This window comes from Paramisgurnus dabryanus, chromosome 16, assembly GCF_030506205.2.
Source record: "Paramisgurnus dabryanus chromosome 16, PD_genome_1.1, whole genome shotgun sequence".
Lineage (NCBI taxonomy): Eukaryota > Metazoa > Chordata > Actinopteri > Cypriniformes > Cobitidae > Paramisgurnus > Paramisgurnus dabryanus.
The window spans coordinates 21,831,355-21,845,334 of NC_133352.1; the positions used below are offsets into that span (position 1 = coordinate 21,831,355).

The window sequence follows — 13,980 nt, forward strand, 5'->3', positions numbered from 1 at the left end:
TCACTCACGCTTGACGCCTCTACCACAGCTGGCGTAAACGCAGCATAACTCAGTTGTGCAGGGAAATTGTTTTCTGTCTTATTTGCCTCTTTCCTCCCGAAAATTATAGAAAAGCTTTAACCCTCCAACTCCGCTTGTGCTCTCTAATAATTTGTATGATACACCACAAAGATATTTTAAACAAAAACTGATATAAGAGGCAAATAGTTTTCTTGGACCTTTACACAAATTTCTTGGCACTGTGCTTCAACTGCTGGTCTGGCTTCAAACACTCAAGTGTAAAAAGTTGCTCTTTCCGGCATCTGACTGCTTGTCAGATTAGTGTAGAAAACCAAAAAGCTTTTATGTGCTAATGGGATTTTAAATAAATATGTCTTGTTGTGCGCAAAAAGGAACTGTATAAAGAATTTATCTCACTGTTGGGCTGCTTTGTGCCTGTGGAATCTGTGAAATCAGTTCAGTTGGGTTTGCAACCTGTAAGGATGCATATAGAGTCATACATTTACATTTTGGCTATTTAGCCGATGCTTTTATCCAAAGTGAAGAAAACATCAAAAATGTATATTCAGATTTTTTATTAATATTCATGAAATGTAAATGGCCCACCTTCCCTCGCAGCTTTTAAAGGGGCTAATGGACTGCTATTATTTTCTTAAACCATCATTTAGTCATTCATGTCTTATCAATGTACCATAAAATGTACACATATCCTGGTCTCTTCAAACATATTTAAAGGACATGCAGTAATAACCACTTGTAGAAAATTATTGACCTAATGTCAACTGAGTGCGGTGCTACATGACTCATTGTATGGTACTGAATGTTTCTTATTTCTCTTCACAGGTTGTCAGTTACCCTCTCTTGTCCACTTGACTTGACCCTCTTCCCTATGGATACTCAACGATGCAAAATGCAGCTTGAGAGCTGTATGTGAATATAAATACAACCACAATGATAGGCTATATAAAAAGATAATAAACTATAAAATAAGAAAAAGTTTAAAGGATGGGAAAGGATTTCAATAGTAACTACATTTTGTAATTATGCTTTGTTTTGATACAGTACATAAGATTTATTCATTTTTTTATTTTGTGTAAATGTAATAAATAAGAGTGTATATGTGTGTGTGCAAATCTGTAGTTGGCTACACCACAGATGACCTGCAGTTCATGTGGCAGTCTGGAGACCCTGTGCAGATGGAAGAAATTGCTTTACCTCAGTTTGATATTAAACAAGAGGACATTGAATATGGCAACTGCACTAAGTTTTACTCAGGGACAGGTAAAAGCTGTTCATTTTCCATTTATAGCACTATATGTGCACATATGCTCTCTATATTTTATATCTTTTAATTATAACTTTCCACTTAAATTATAACACTGACAATTTAATGTGTAATGAGATTCAAAATGAATTACATTGTAAAATGCAAAATAGAAACATTTTATAGCGGTCTCAGACCCCGCTATACAGTATTTCAGTTTCAACAAGCTGTTGTTAATTAAACTGTTGTATATCAGGATACTACACGTGCGTGGAGGTGATCTTTACTCTGAGAAGGCAGGTGGGCTTCTACATGATGGGTGTGTACGCTCCCACCCTGCTCATTGTCGTGCTCTCCTGGCTCTCCTTTTGGATCAACCCTGATGCCAGCGCCGCTCGAGTGCCTCTGGGTACTTTTTTCAATCACCAATCCTGCCATAAGCATCAACATCTCATCTCCTGTTTCCGGTCCTGGAATCCAGAACCCCCATAACGACCCATCCTTCACATTTTTCATTCCCATGTAACACCCTCTGGTCTCTATCCATCATAGGAGACTGATCATTTTTATCCTTAAAGCACATAAAGGGCTTATTTTCATCAATTGGTTGCCCAAAGGCATCACCAAGGAAACGTAATGCATATGCAGGATATTTCAATTATGAATATCCATCAGCCTCATCTGTGGCCACGGGCATGCTCTTGCTATGGGAACTGCACAGGTGAATTTGAGAAGATGAAGATTATGTGAGATACAGCGAAATGTTGCTTCAAAATTATACTCTGTATGCATCATTTTTATGGACCATACTTATTCCTGGTGACGTCTAATGGGTCGGACATTACATTACAAATTGTCTGGAGTTTTTTGTGATCCTGTTGGTGACTCCAAAACCACTAATATTCTGTCTGCACTCTTGTCACTGTCACAGTTTACCATTTCAGGTCAGTCATTTTTGCATGTTTGCCTTGATTTGATCATTCATCCACACAAATCAATAGTTTGCTGAATTTTGCAGCACAATTTTGCAAAATTTTAAATATGGTAAATGTGTTAAAAACAAAAAAATGTGATAAATGCATGGGAATATGTGAAAAGCTTAGATGCAAAAGCCACTACATGCCACGTCCCTCAAAAAATGAGATAAAGATATTAACATAATGCATATTATACATATTATACTTTCATCAAATGAGTTGCTTCAAATCAACTTATTCTTGGCGTTTAATCTGTTAAAAGCCCTAAAAAGTGCATGAAAGACAAATGTAATACGACCGTGGATCACAATCAAACTTCCTTGTGAGTACTTGGACCCAGGGTTTAAATTGGGCCGGGGCTAAGCCCCGGCACATAGGCTGAAGGTCGCGCTCTGCTCTTGCCAGTGTACTCGCTGCGCTGGTGCGTGTGCACTGACGCGAAGGGAATAATGTGCTTTCATTCATTATGGGGCATACTTACCAACGCAAGTTCAACGATTTGCGCGAGCAGATTACATACAAAGTCAATGCAAAGACGCAACCAGGCGCGTCCTCGCACGGGGCGATGAAAATGACGCGAATTGTGCGCCGCAATTGCCGCGAAAACACGCGCTTTTCCCTTTAAATGCGTCTTCGCGCGAGATATGCAACTCAAGCGAAAAAACTCCGAACTTCAAGAACGCGCTCTCACGCAGGATCATTTGACGAGAGAGACAGAGAGAGAGAGAGACAGAGAGAGAGACAGAGAGAGAGAGAGAGAGAGAGAGGTAATAATGGTGCCCACGTCGAGAAAACTTCATAGAAGACTAGAAACGTGTAAAGGATGAGGATTAAAGTATGTATGTCACCCATCTAATTACATTATGTTAAGGATAACACTGGATATAACTATTGTATAGTTTAATAATGTGTTTTCATTCATTATGGGGCATACTTATCAATGCAAGTTCAACGATTTGCGCGAGCAGATTACATACAAAGTCAATGCAAAGATGCAACCAGGCGCGTCCTCGTATCGAACGCCAAGAGGGCCAAATACACGCGTATTTTAACACGTACTTTACGTGTACTTCACGTGTACTTTACGTGTACTTCACGTGTACTTTACGTGTACTTTACGTGTACTTTACGTGTACTTTACGCGTGAAAAATTAACGCGTACTTTACGTGTAAACAACACGTTAAGTACACGTAAAATACACGTTAAATACACGTTAAATACGTGTAAAATACGCGTGATTCAGACACCAGTTTCCTGTTTAAACGGGTCAATATGATTGGTTGCCTAAAAGTTGGATCAAACCATTTCTCTAAACCTGGGGGATGTCTGACACTCATATAGGCTACATGCTACCACCATTACAGATTTTAGTGTTGTTGTCCTTTTCTTGTGTAGCCCATACAAATAAATAGGCAGATTGCAGTTTTAAAAAGGTATAGTAGTTATTTATAATTGAAAGTTATTGAATAAAAGGCTCATTTTGCACATAAGTAAGCATTCTGATTGTAACACAATTTAACACACCTCAGTTTTCTAACATTTGTTAATGAAAAAAGTTACAGGTATGATTCTTTAAATTGAAGATATACAACATAGTAATGAATTTTCGTTTTTGATAAACAATATAAACTTAAAATTATAAAAAATTAAAGATTTAATTTACAGCTTTGGCCAGTAGGGTGCAACCAAGATGCCCCACAAGGGCAATATTACAGAAATGTTACATCTAAAGATAAGATCTATCTCAGCGTTCTAAATGGTTTCAAAACACAGTGGTTTCTACAGAGATAAGATACTCACCCTTAATGTTTTAAATGAGTAGTCTTGGCCATGTGTACCTACGTCAGACCTGTCAGCAGCAGACCTGTGACTGTTAAGGTGTCTAGCCAGGTTACATTACTTTGACTAGAAAAGATAATTTGAACCAACCCTGGGTTTTAGGTGCCATGAAAGTTACTCAACTCAATTATTTAACTATAGTAATTCTGTGAAATCTTAGCACACACTTCCCACCCAGCAAAATCTGGTTGAAAAGACGTCAAAACGACAACTTCTCCAGACGTCTTAATGACGTGAAATTCTGGTTGAAAAGTGAAAGGTGAAAAGACGTGTTTATCATGTCGTTGAAAAGACGTCTATAAATTGACATCTAGAAAAAGGCTAAATTTGGTCGAAAAGTGAAAGGTGAAAAGAAGTCTATAAAAGGGCTAAATTTCTATATTATTTCCTATGTCTTTCCAAGGGTTTATCCTCATTTTAAGAATGTATTATATAATGTTAATTATACTATTATTATTAGGCTAATAATTATCTCAAAATAGGACAGCTAACAAAAAGGTAATACGAATTTATATGTCAAATACACATATGACATGAATATTTCATTAATTGGTTTATTGTTTTTCAGCCATAATATATCCCTCACCTGGCATGGTTAAGGTTCTTACCTTCATGATCTGTTATCCTTGTTGTCCCACTTTTTGACTGCATTTCTAATGACACAGAAAACCTTTTGTGTTCTGCTATGTATACCAGAAACTGCCTTTCACATGCATATGATATGATCTGAGATAGGCATACATACATGGAATTGTTTTAAAATTCAAATACAAAATACTATCACAAATTCACAGATATCACAAATACAAAATACTGTGTGGAAAAATTTATTTAAATACAAATACATGGGAAAAATGTGGGCACAATGGACAAAGTGTGGGCATACTGCGGGAAAATTGTGGGACCACTGGGCATTCTATGGGCAAACTGTGAGCACATATCTGGGTCTTAAAACCCATAGAAGCTGTTAATTTCTTAAAGTACAAAATAAGCTTGGCTAAATAATTAGTCTTGTTGAAAGTAGCAGTAACAAAAAAAGACAAACTAAAAATGTTAAACATACATTTCTTTTACCCCTGGGTATAATGTTAAAGGGGTAGTTCACCTAAAAATGAAAATTCTGTCATCATTTACACACTCTCATGTTGTTACAAACCCGCATACATTTATTTGTTCTGATAAACACGAAGGAAGATATTGTGAGAAATGTTTGTAACCAAACTGTTTGTGTAAATGACAAAATGTTCCTTTTTGGGTAAACTACCCCTTTAAGAAAATGTAGGAAATTTAGCTTGTGGATTGAATATTAAATTACTTTTATTTAACTACATAAAACCACTTATTACTAAACAGAAAAAGCAGGTCCAAGAACAATATGTCTCCTCATGGGCACCAGCTGATATTTTCTTGTCCGATTCTTTCTTCATCCTGCTCTCAGTCACTCAGGTGTGTTGTCCTGGTTGCTTTATGGTTACAGCGAAATGTGAGAACATAAAAAAATAAATGTTAACATTTAAAACAGGGGTTGTCTTAACAAAAAGTAAAGCATGATCAATCCAATTAGGTACACTAATATTAAAAGGAATTTATATTTTATTTTACCTTTGTTATTTAGTCCCAATTATGTATTGCTATACTCCATTTAAATACTTAAAGCGATATTTCAGACAGATTTTAAAATGACCCCATGATGTACTCCCACACAGTAACTCGAGATACACATGTTCAGACGAACACATTTGGAGTTGTTTTAGTAAATGTCCTTGCTTTTCCGAGCTTAATATGGGAAAAACATGGATCAGGGTACATTTTCTGACTTCCCAAAGAAGTGCAGCCTTTAAAGAAGTAATCCACACCGCTCCAAGGGGTTAATAAAGGTCTTCTGTGGGTAATCAATGCTATATAGTAAGAAAAGATAATGTTTTAAACTTTATAAACTATGATAACTAGTTTCCGGTAATGATGTCTTGGACTCAATGCGCAATGAGTGGCAATATTTGAGTATGGATTACCTCTGTGAAGGATGAATGCACTTTATTGAGGTTTAAAGTCAGAAGTGGTTCCCTAATTGATGTTTTCTACCATTATAAAGCTTGGAAGCGCAAGTAAAAAAGGGGCTATTTACACTTGGTATTAAGATGTGCTGTTGTCGATCGGATCACAAGTGGACGATGCTAAAGACAGGTGTAAATGATGTTCAAAACATCTTGAGCTCGTCCACCTTTGACCACATTCAGAGGTAGTTGAAAACACTTTTGATCGGATTGCTTTTGTAGTGTAAGCGCGCATGTGGTAGAATGTGTTCCAACAGCCACAAGAGAATATCAAAGAAATATCAAAGAAAGCTTTTACATATAAATGTACAAAACACTGTGCAGCATGTTTACTTACAAGCAGCGGACTCTGGCATAATATTAGTTGTGTCCATTTAAACCCGTCATTACTCCTGCTCATGTTTAAATGACAGCAGAAGGAATCGCCCACAGTCTCCACAGACCATCCCCTAAAAGTATTCAGAACAGAAGAGGTTGAAAGTGGACAAAACTGACAGATTTAAATACCAGGTGTAAACAGAATGTGTCCTTCTCATCCACTTATGATCCGATCCACACAAAAAAAAACACGTCTTAAAGGATTAGTCCATTTTCTTAAAAAATATCCAGATAATTTACTCACCACCACATCATCCAAAATGTTGTCTTTCTTTGTTCAGTCGAGAAGAAATTATGTTTTTTGAGGAAAACATTGCAGGATTTTTCTAATTTTAATGGACTTTAATAGAGCCCAACACTTAATACTTAATTCAACACTTAACAGTTTTTTTCAACGAATTTTCAAAGGACTGTAAACGATCCCAAAAGAGGCATAAGGGTCTTATCTAGTGAAACGATTGTCATTTTGGTGCATGTCTGATGTACGATACCTCCAAGTTGTCCTAGACACAACGCAACGTGGCACTTCTTGTCTGGTGTGCAACCCCCTTTAGATTTTTGGATGCATGTGAAGTTTTTTTTCCTCTTAAGTAATAAATAATAGTACTGTCAAATGTACTTCAGATAATAAAATTATCTCGTTCACTGTATGTATTTGTTTATGTTTTATTAAGGAATAATTGAAGCACACAATAAAATAATTATATAAATTCATGCAGGGCTAGAAGTATGTATGTACAGAAACACCGCCAGGTATCGGATCAGTAATTGCAAAAGCCAATACCCTAAGGCCAGGTATTGGGAAGAGAGAAAATGTATTGGAACATCTCTAGTTAGGTAGTAGACAGGTTGGTAGTATCAAACAACCTGTACAAAACTAAGTGCAAATAACAATGACGGAAGTTTACAAAAAGTTTGTATTTACTTTCAAGACATTTTATTTTTCCAAGTTGTAGTGCTTTATCATTGTAGGGCAGGGGTTCCCAAACTCGACCCTGGAGGACTGTCTGCAAGACACCAGCACTGAGTTACAACATGATGAGTTAAGGCACCCCTGCTCTAGGGAGTGCTGTCAAAGGATAACAGCTTAAAAGCTTATTTTTGATCATTTTAATATGTACTGTATTCTATTATACATTATTTACTAAAGCCTGCTTTTCTTTAAGTAAAACCTGCTTTTTGAACAAAATTAATATAAAGGGGTAAAGTAGCAGTGTAAAAGGGGAGTCAATGTAATGTCACTGTCAATGTATCTTTCTTATTTTATTGAAACCTTTGATGGAGAAAATAGAATAATGTCCAGGTAACACAATTAAACTTAATGTAGCCTTGCAGTACAAGGAACACGTTGATATATGGCTCTATGCAAGACAAGGACTGCGTACAAGTACTTTGTTCATTGTAGTATTAAACACTTTGTAGTAAAATTATAGACACTAAGGGGGCAATTTCCTGGAAAAGGTTTAAGTCTAGTCCCAGACTAAAACACATATTTGAGTTGTCTTAACTTAAAACAGCTTGCACTGACATCACTTAAGATACATCATTGCCTTGTTTTCTCTCAAGATGCACAACAGTAATGCTTTTTTGTAAGGGATGATTGTAAAAACAACTTAAATGTCCTAAAATAACTAAGGCCTAGTCCTGGGACTCCTGGCTTACACTAAACCCGGGAAACTACCCCTAAGTGTGTGCTAAGATTTCACAGAATTACAGTGGTTAAATAATTGAGTTGAGTAACTTTCATGGCACCTAAAACCCAGGGTTGTTTCAAATTAATCTTATCTAGCCAAAGTAATGTAACCTGGCTAGACACCTTAACAGTCACAGGTCTGCTGCTGACAGGTCTGACGTAAGTACACATGGCCAAGACTACTCATTTAAAACATTAAGGGTGAGTATCTTATCTCTTTAGAAACCACTGTGTTTTGAAGCCATTTAGAATGCTGAGCTTGATAGATCTTATCTTTAGATGTGGCATTTCTGTAATATTGCCCTTGTGGGGCATCTTGGTTGCACCCTACTGGCCAAAGCTGTAAATTAAATCTTTAATTTTTTATAATTTTAAGTTTATATTGTTTATCAAAAACGAAAATTCATTACTATGTTCTATATCTTCAATTTAAAGAATCATACCTGTAACCTTTTTCATTAACAAATGTTAGAAAACTGAGGTGTGTTAAATTGTGTTACAATCAGAATGCTTACTTATGTGCAAAATGAGCCTTTTATTCAATAACTTTCAATTATAAATAACTACTATACCTTTTTAAAACTGCAATCTGCCTATTTATTTGTATGGGCTACACAAGAAAAGGACAACAACACTAAAATCTGTAATGGTGGTAGCATGTAGCCTATATGAGTGTCAGACATCCCCCAGGTTTAGAGAAATGGTTTGATCCAACTTTTAGGCAACCAATCATATTGACCCGTTTAAACAGGAAACTGGTGTCTGAATCACGCGTATTTTACACGTATTTAACGTGTATTTAACGTGTATTTTACGTGTACTTAACGTGTTGTTTACACGTAAAGTACGCGTTAATTTTTCACGCGTAAAGTACACGTAAAGTACACGTAAAGTACACGTAAAGTACACGTGAAGTACACGTAAAGTACACGTGAAGTACACGTAAAGTACGTGTTAAAATACGCGTGTATTTGGCCCTCTTGGCGTTCGATACTCGTACGGGGCGATGAAAATGACGCGAATTGGGCGCCGCAATTGCCGCGAAAACACGCGCTTTTCCCTTTAAATGCGTCTTCGCGCAAGTTATGCAACTCAAGCGAAAAAACTCAGAACTTCAAGAACGCGCTCTTACGCAGGATCATTTGACGAGAGACAGAGAGAGAGACAAAGAGAGAGACAGAGAGAGAGAGAGAGAGAGAGAGGTAAGAATGGTGCCCACGTCGAGAAAACTTCACAGAAGACTAGAAACGTGTAAAGGATTGAAGTATGTATGTCACTCATCTAATTACATTATGTTAAGGATAACACTGGATATAACTATTGTATAGTTTAATAAAATAATGTATTTTGATTACACAAATCAAACCTAACTATATGATTGTTTTAGCTGCTGACCTAGGGAATCATATGGCTAATTTCTAAGACATGTTGATGATACAGTACTGTGTGTTGTACCTTTTATTGTTAATTTAGTCTTTTGGGGTAGCCTATCTTATGCCTAGAATTATTCAAGGAGGTTGATTCTTTTAACTTCCTTTAAAGTTTGATCAGTTGTGCATAATGACATGAGCAACAAATGGATATAGGGTGTCAAACTCATAGATTTGCATCATTTAAAATTCAGATGCTCTTTTTAAAATATTTTGGGTCAACCTCTGGCACAGCTTTAAAGCTGAAACTTATCAAATCCTATCAGAGGTCCAGAATGTCATTGAAACACACCAGTGGCTTTGCTGTCATCAGTATTTAACTTGTTACCCCTTGAAGTACCCCTCCCCGCAGAGCCCCCCCACATAACAAATCCCAATTTAACCCCTGCTTGGACCTGAAAACAACCCGAATGTGGCAGCCACGTGCATGACAGCGCCCCCTAATGTGTGGTTCATATTCTTCATTTTCACTTTTAAAATTCTGACTTTCATCATTTGCAATGTTTCTAGTTCCATCTTTAGTAATTTTGCAACTGTTTATTATGTTTTGTCCAAATAAGTGATTTTTGGAGTGGCAAATTAAAGGTTTTGCCAAAAAAGATTGCATACACTTAGAGGGGTTTCCCGCGAAATACAGTCAAATTTGTTAAATACCAATATCATGATTAGGAATTACGATTATGAAGTGACATGTTGAAAATAATAACCTTTATAACCTAATAACCTTTTCATTGCCAAAAAGTGAAAGTAAAATTACTGAACCTAAAAATAAGAGACAAAAAATGCTAATTTGGGTGATTCTCACGAAATCCAGACTTAGAAGGTGTCCAGCATCAGATTTTTTTTTTTTTTTTTGCATATATAAGATTAAGGTCTGAACTTACTATAACCATTATTTTTCGAGGATTTAAAAATATTTCTTATAGAATTATTTACATTTTTTAGATTATCATTATCAAAAATTATCATTACCGCAACATGATATTACATTAAATATATGCATTTACAAACTCATGTTTTGGTAATGAGAACTACAAAGTTAGGTACTATGACAAACAAAATTTCAACTTTTATCTGGAAAAAGAAAAATGAGAACTGCTTATCTGGTAGCCATCTTGAGTGTTCACAGTCAATTATGTCCCTTACAACAATTTTTTGTTGAAAATGTTAGTTCCTTGAGGGCTTAAACAATGAACGAAAATTGTATAAAACATTTATATTCCTTATTGTCTCTACATTTACCAATGATCACCAAATACCACATGTTTCTTTACTGTAAATGTTTATAGTATAACATGCACTGAAGCTTTTTATTTTTTAGATTTTTTAAATTATAAATATTTCCACGTCAAAGAAACCAAATTTAGTCATGGACATGTTGCGGTAATGAAAATTTTCCCCTTAAATGTGGACAAAAACAACAAAATTGGTTTGTATGATGTCACTTGAAATCATGTGCCAAATAGTACATCAAGAGATGTTTGTATCTGTATGCTTCTTATTTTGATACTCCTACTTTGCATTTATTTTATATATATATATATATATATATATATATATATATATATATATATATATATATATATATATATATATATATATATATATATATATATATATATTTATACATTTAATAATAAATTTAAACAAAACTATCCAAAAATATAGGTGATTTTTATGTTTGTCACAGATGTAGCCTAGGGCTATTTGTGTTGTAACAGTCAACTCCAGTCATTCATGCTTTAGATCAATGTTTAAACTCGGTTTTTCTCACCTCATTTGATCTAATGACTAATCTCTGTCTGCAGGGATCCTGTCAGTGCTTTCTCTCTCCTCTGAGTGCACCTCTCTGGCCTCTGAACTGCCCAAGGTCTCCTATGTAAAAGCTATTGACATCTGGCTGATTGCCTGTTTGCTTTTTGGCTTCGCCTCTCTGGTAGAATACGCTGTAGTACAGGTGATGCTTAACAGCCCTAAACGCTTGGAGGCAGAAAGAGCAAAGATTGCCTGCAAGGAGAAGGCGGAGGGAAAGACCCCTGCCAAAAACACCATCAATGGCATGGGGACCCCGATACACGTCAGTACGCTTCAGGTCAGAACCAGCGACCTAATCTCTAAATAGATTAAGAGTACGATATTAGTACGATATTTTTTAGGTGTATCATGGTACTGTTTATATTTTTCGTGCAAATAAATTAGTACTATGGTATTATTATTAGAGTACTATGGTAATTTTGTACATTATATCATTATTAATTTTATCAGTGTTATAATTATGTACTATAATTTCATTCTCTAGCTAAGCACAATATTAAATAACTAGATTATGTAGCAGATGATAGACAACTATGTTTCACTAGTCAGTTTAAGAATAGATAATTATTTGCAGTTTTATTGTATTCAACTATATTGTCATTCCGGTAGTTATATAATCTAAAATTATGCATTGCTAATGTCAAGTCCGCTTTCGAGTGCAAGAGTGTAGGTGGGAAATAATCATGGCACTTCATTTCTTTAGAGGACAGACAGCTTTATAGCAACAGTTATGAGAGGTGTTTGGCACAACAGATAGCCTGACAAGCAGGAGTAATAGGCTGGATAATATGGTCTGCTGATCATAAACTTTAAACTGGACTCGGTGTAAGGATGCTGTGTGTCCTCAAGCACTGTCACAGTTACTTTCAGACTGCACCTCATACAGCTTTCAGAACAACATCTGAACCCAAATTAACCCACAAGCTGGCCTTTGTCAAGAAACCTCAGAATGGGAGCCATTTGGAAATGTCCCAAAGCTTTTTGAACCCAGTGGTTCTGCAGGACATGCTTAAAATGGCATAAATAAAGCAGACACAATTCACCAGAAGAAAATATGACAGCTTCGTTTTACCATCGCACACAACAAAGATATCAAGCTGTTGGATGATTTAAGTATTGTGAGCCCAGAGGGATGTAGTGCGGTCCAGCGCTGCGTGGCTTCTGACCATTTCCACACATTCAGAACAAATGCAACAGACAGATTGGCATTACACCATTAGACATCACTTATCCAGACATCACTTTGCTCTATTACTCAGAATAAAAAAGAAAAACATACAGTATGATGTCACATCAGTTGTATCTTTGTTCATTTGCTTATTTTACAAATGATAACACATAGGAGTGAAGTTATTAAATAAAAAATCACTCCCATATCTTTGAGATATGACATGTTTTTCCTGTATAATAATTCTCTGTCTCTTTATTTCTCTCAGGTGACAGAAACAAGGTGTAAAAAGGTATGCACCTCCAAGTCAGATTTGCGCTCCAATGACTTCAGCATCGTGGGCTCGCTGCCACGAGACTTTGAGCTATCAAACTTCGACTGCTACGGCAAGCCCATCGAGTCTGGCGGTGCAAAAGCGCAAGCCAAGAACAACAAGAAGCCGCCACCCCCTAAACCTGTCATACCCTCGGCAGCCAAACGCGTTGATCTTTATGCTCGTGCACTCTTTCCATTTACCTTCCTGTTCTTTAATGTCATTTACTGGTCCGTGTATTTGTGATTGTGTTGAATTTATCCTGCTTCCATTCAACCAGCATTACCTTTCTCCTCGTACAATTTGTACCTCAGGCAGAGCTATTCCACAGCCGTATACAGAGATAGTCTATGGGAAGTTTTATTACATGAAAACATTTTTGATGGAACAAAGCCGTTTGCTTGAACCATTGCTTAAATTTGAAATGTAATTGTTTTGCTATATTTAACTAATGCACAAAACAGAGCAAAATTATCTTGCATGTGGAATATATGAAATTATATATAGTATCTAAAATATATAATATATAAATTGTATACTTTATATATCAGCTGGTAACATGATGGTTGTAACATGATTTGTACTGATATCCACTGCCATAGGAACTATGATGATGTTCCTAATACAAGCATTCCAATAACAAACAAGTGTAAAAAACAAAGAAAACCCAAACATTTTGTGTGCTTGTGAAAACGACTGTCAATAAATAGCCTAATGGCTCAGCTGACCTCACGGCCTGTGTTTTTGATTGCTTTCCTTTTTCATCCATCAGGTCCCCCAAACTCATTATTTCCTCAACAACAGATTGCTTTCTCAAATACTGTTTTGACTTTTAAGACCTTGCCTAGAAGCTGAAAGACATTAGGACATCGCCCATCATAAATTGTTAGGTCATTGGTAGATGCGTGTAAGTCACACAGCACGGCTTGTTTGCTGGTAAGGGTTTTGACTTGTTCTTGTGCCCATCCCAAATTCAGAATTTATTATACTGTATAATATGCGGGCAGATTGACCTACGGGTGTTTAGTCGGCATATGAAATTATCTGG

The 13,980-nt window shown here is 36.1% G+C and overlaps 1 protein-coding gene across 1 annotated transcript in view; it reads left to right on the forward strand.

Annotated features, from left to right (window-relative positions):
- Window positions 1-13,664, forward strand: part of glrbb (glycine receptor, beta b) — a 32,034-nt gene extending 18,370 nt beyond the window's left edge. The window contains exons 6-10 of the mRNA XM_065272532.1: window positions 844-926; window positions 1,141-1,281; window positions 1,521-1,673; window positions 11,445-11,728; window positions 12,888-13,664. Of these exons, the coding sequence (XP_065128604.1) occupies window positions 844-926; window positions 1,141-1,281; window positions 1,521-1,673; window positions 11,445-11,728; window positions 12,888-13,178 (952 nt within the window). The 3' untranslated portion in view covers window positions 13,179-13,664. The remainder of the gene's footprint in view (window positions 1-843; window positions 927-1,140; window positions 1,282-1,520; window positions 1,674-11,444; window positions 11,729-12,887) is intronic.
- The last annotated feature ends 316 nt before the right edge of the window (window positions 13,665-13,980 follow it).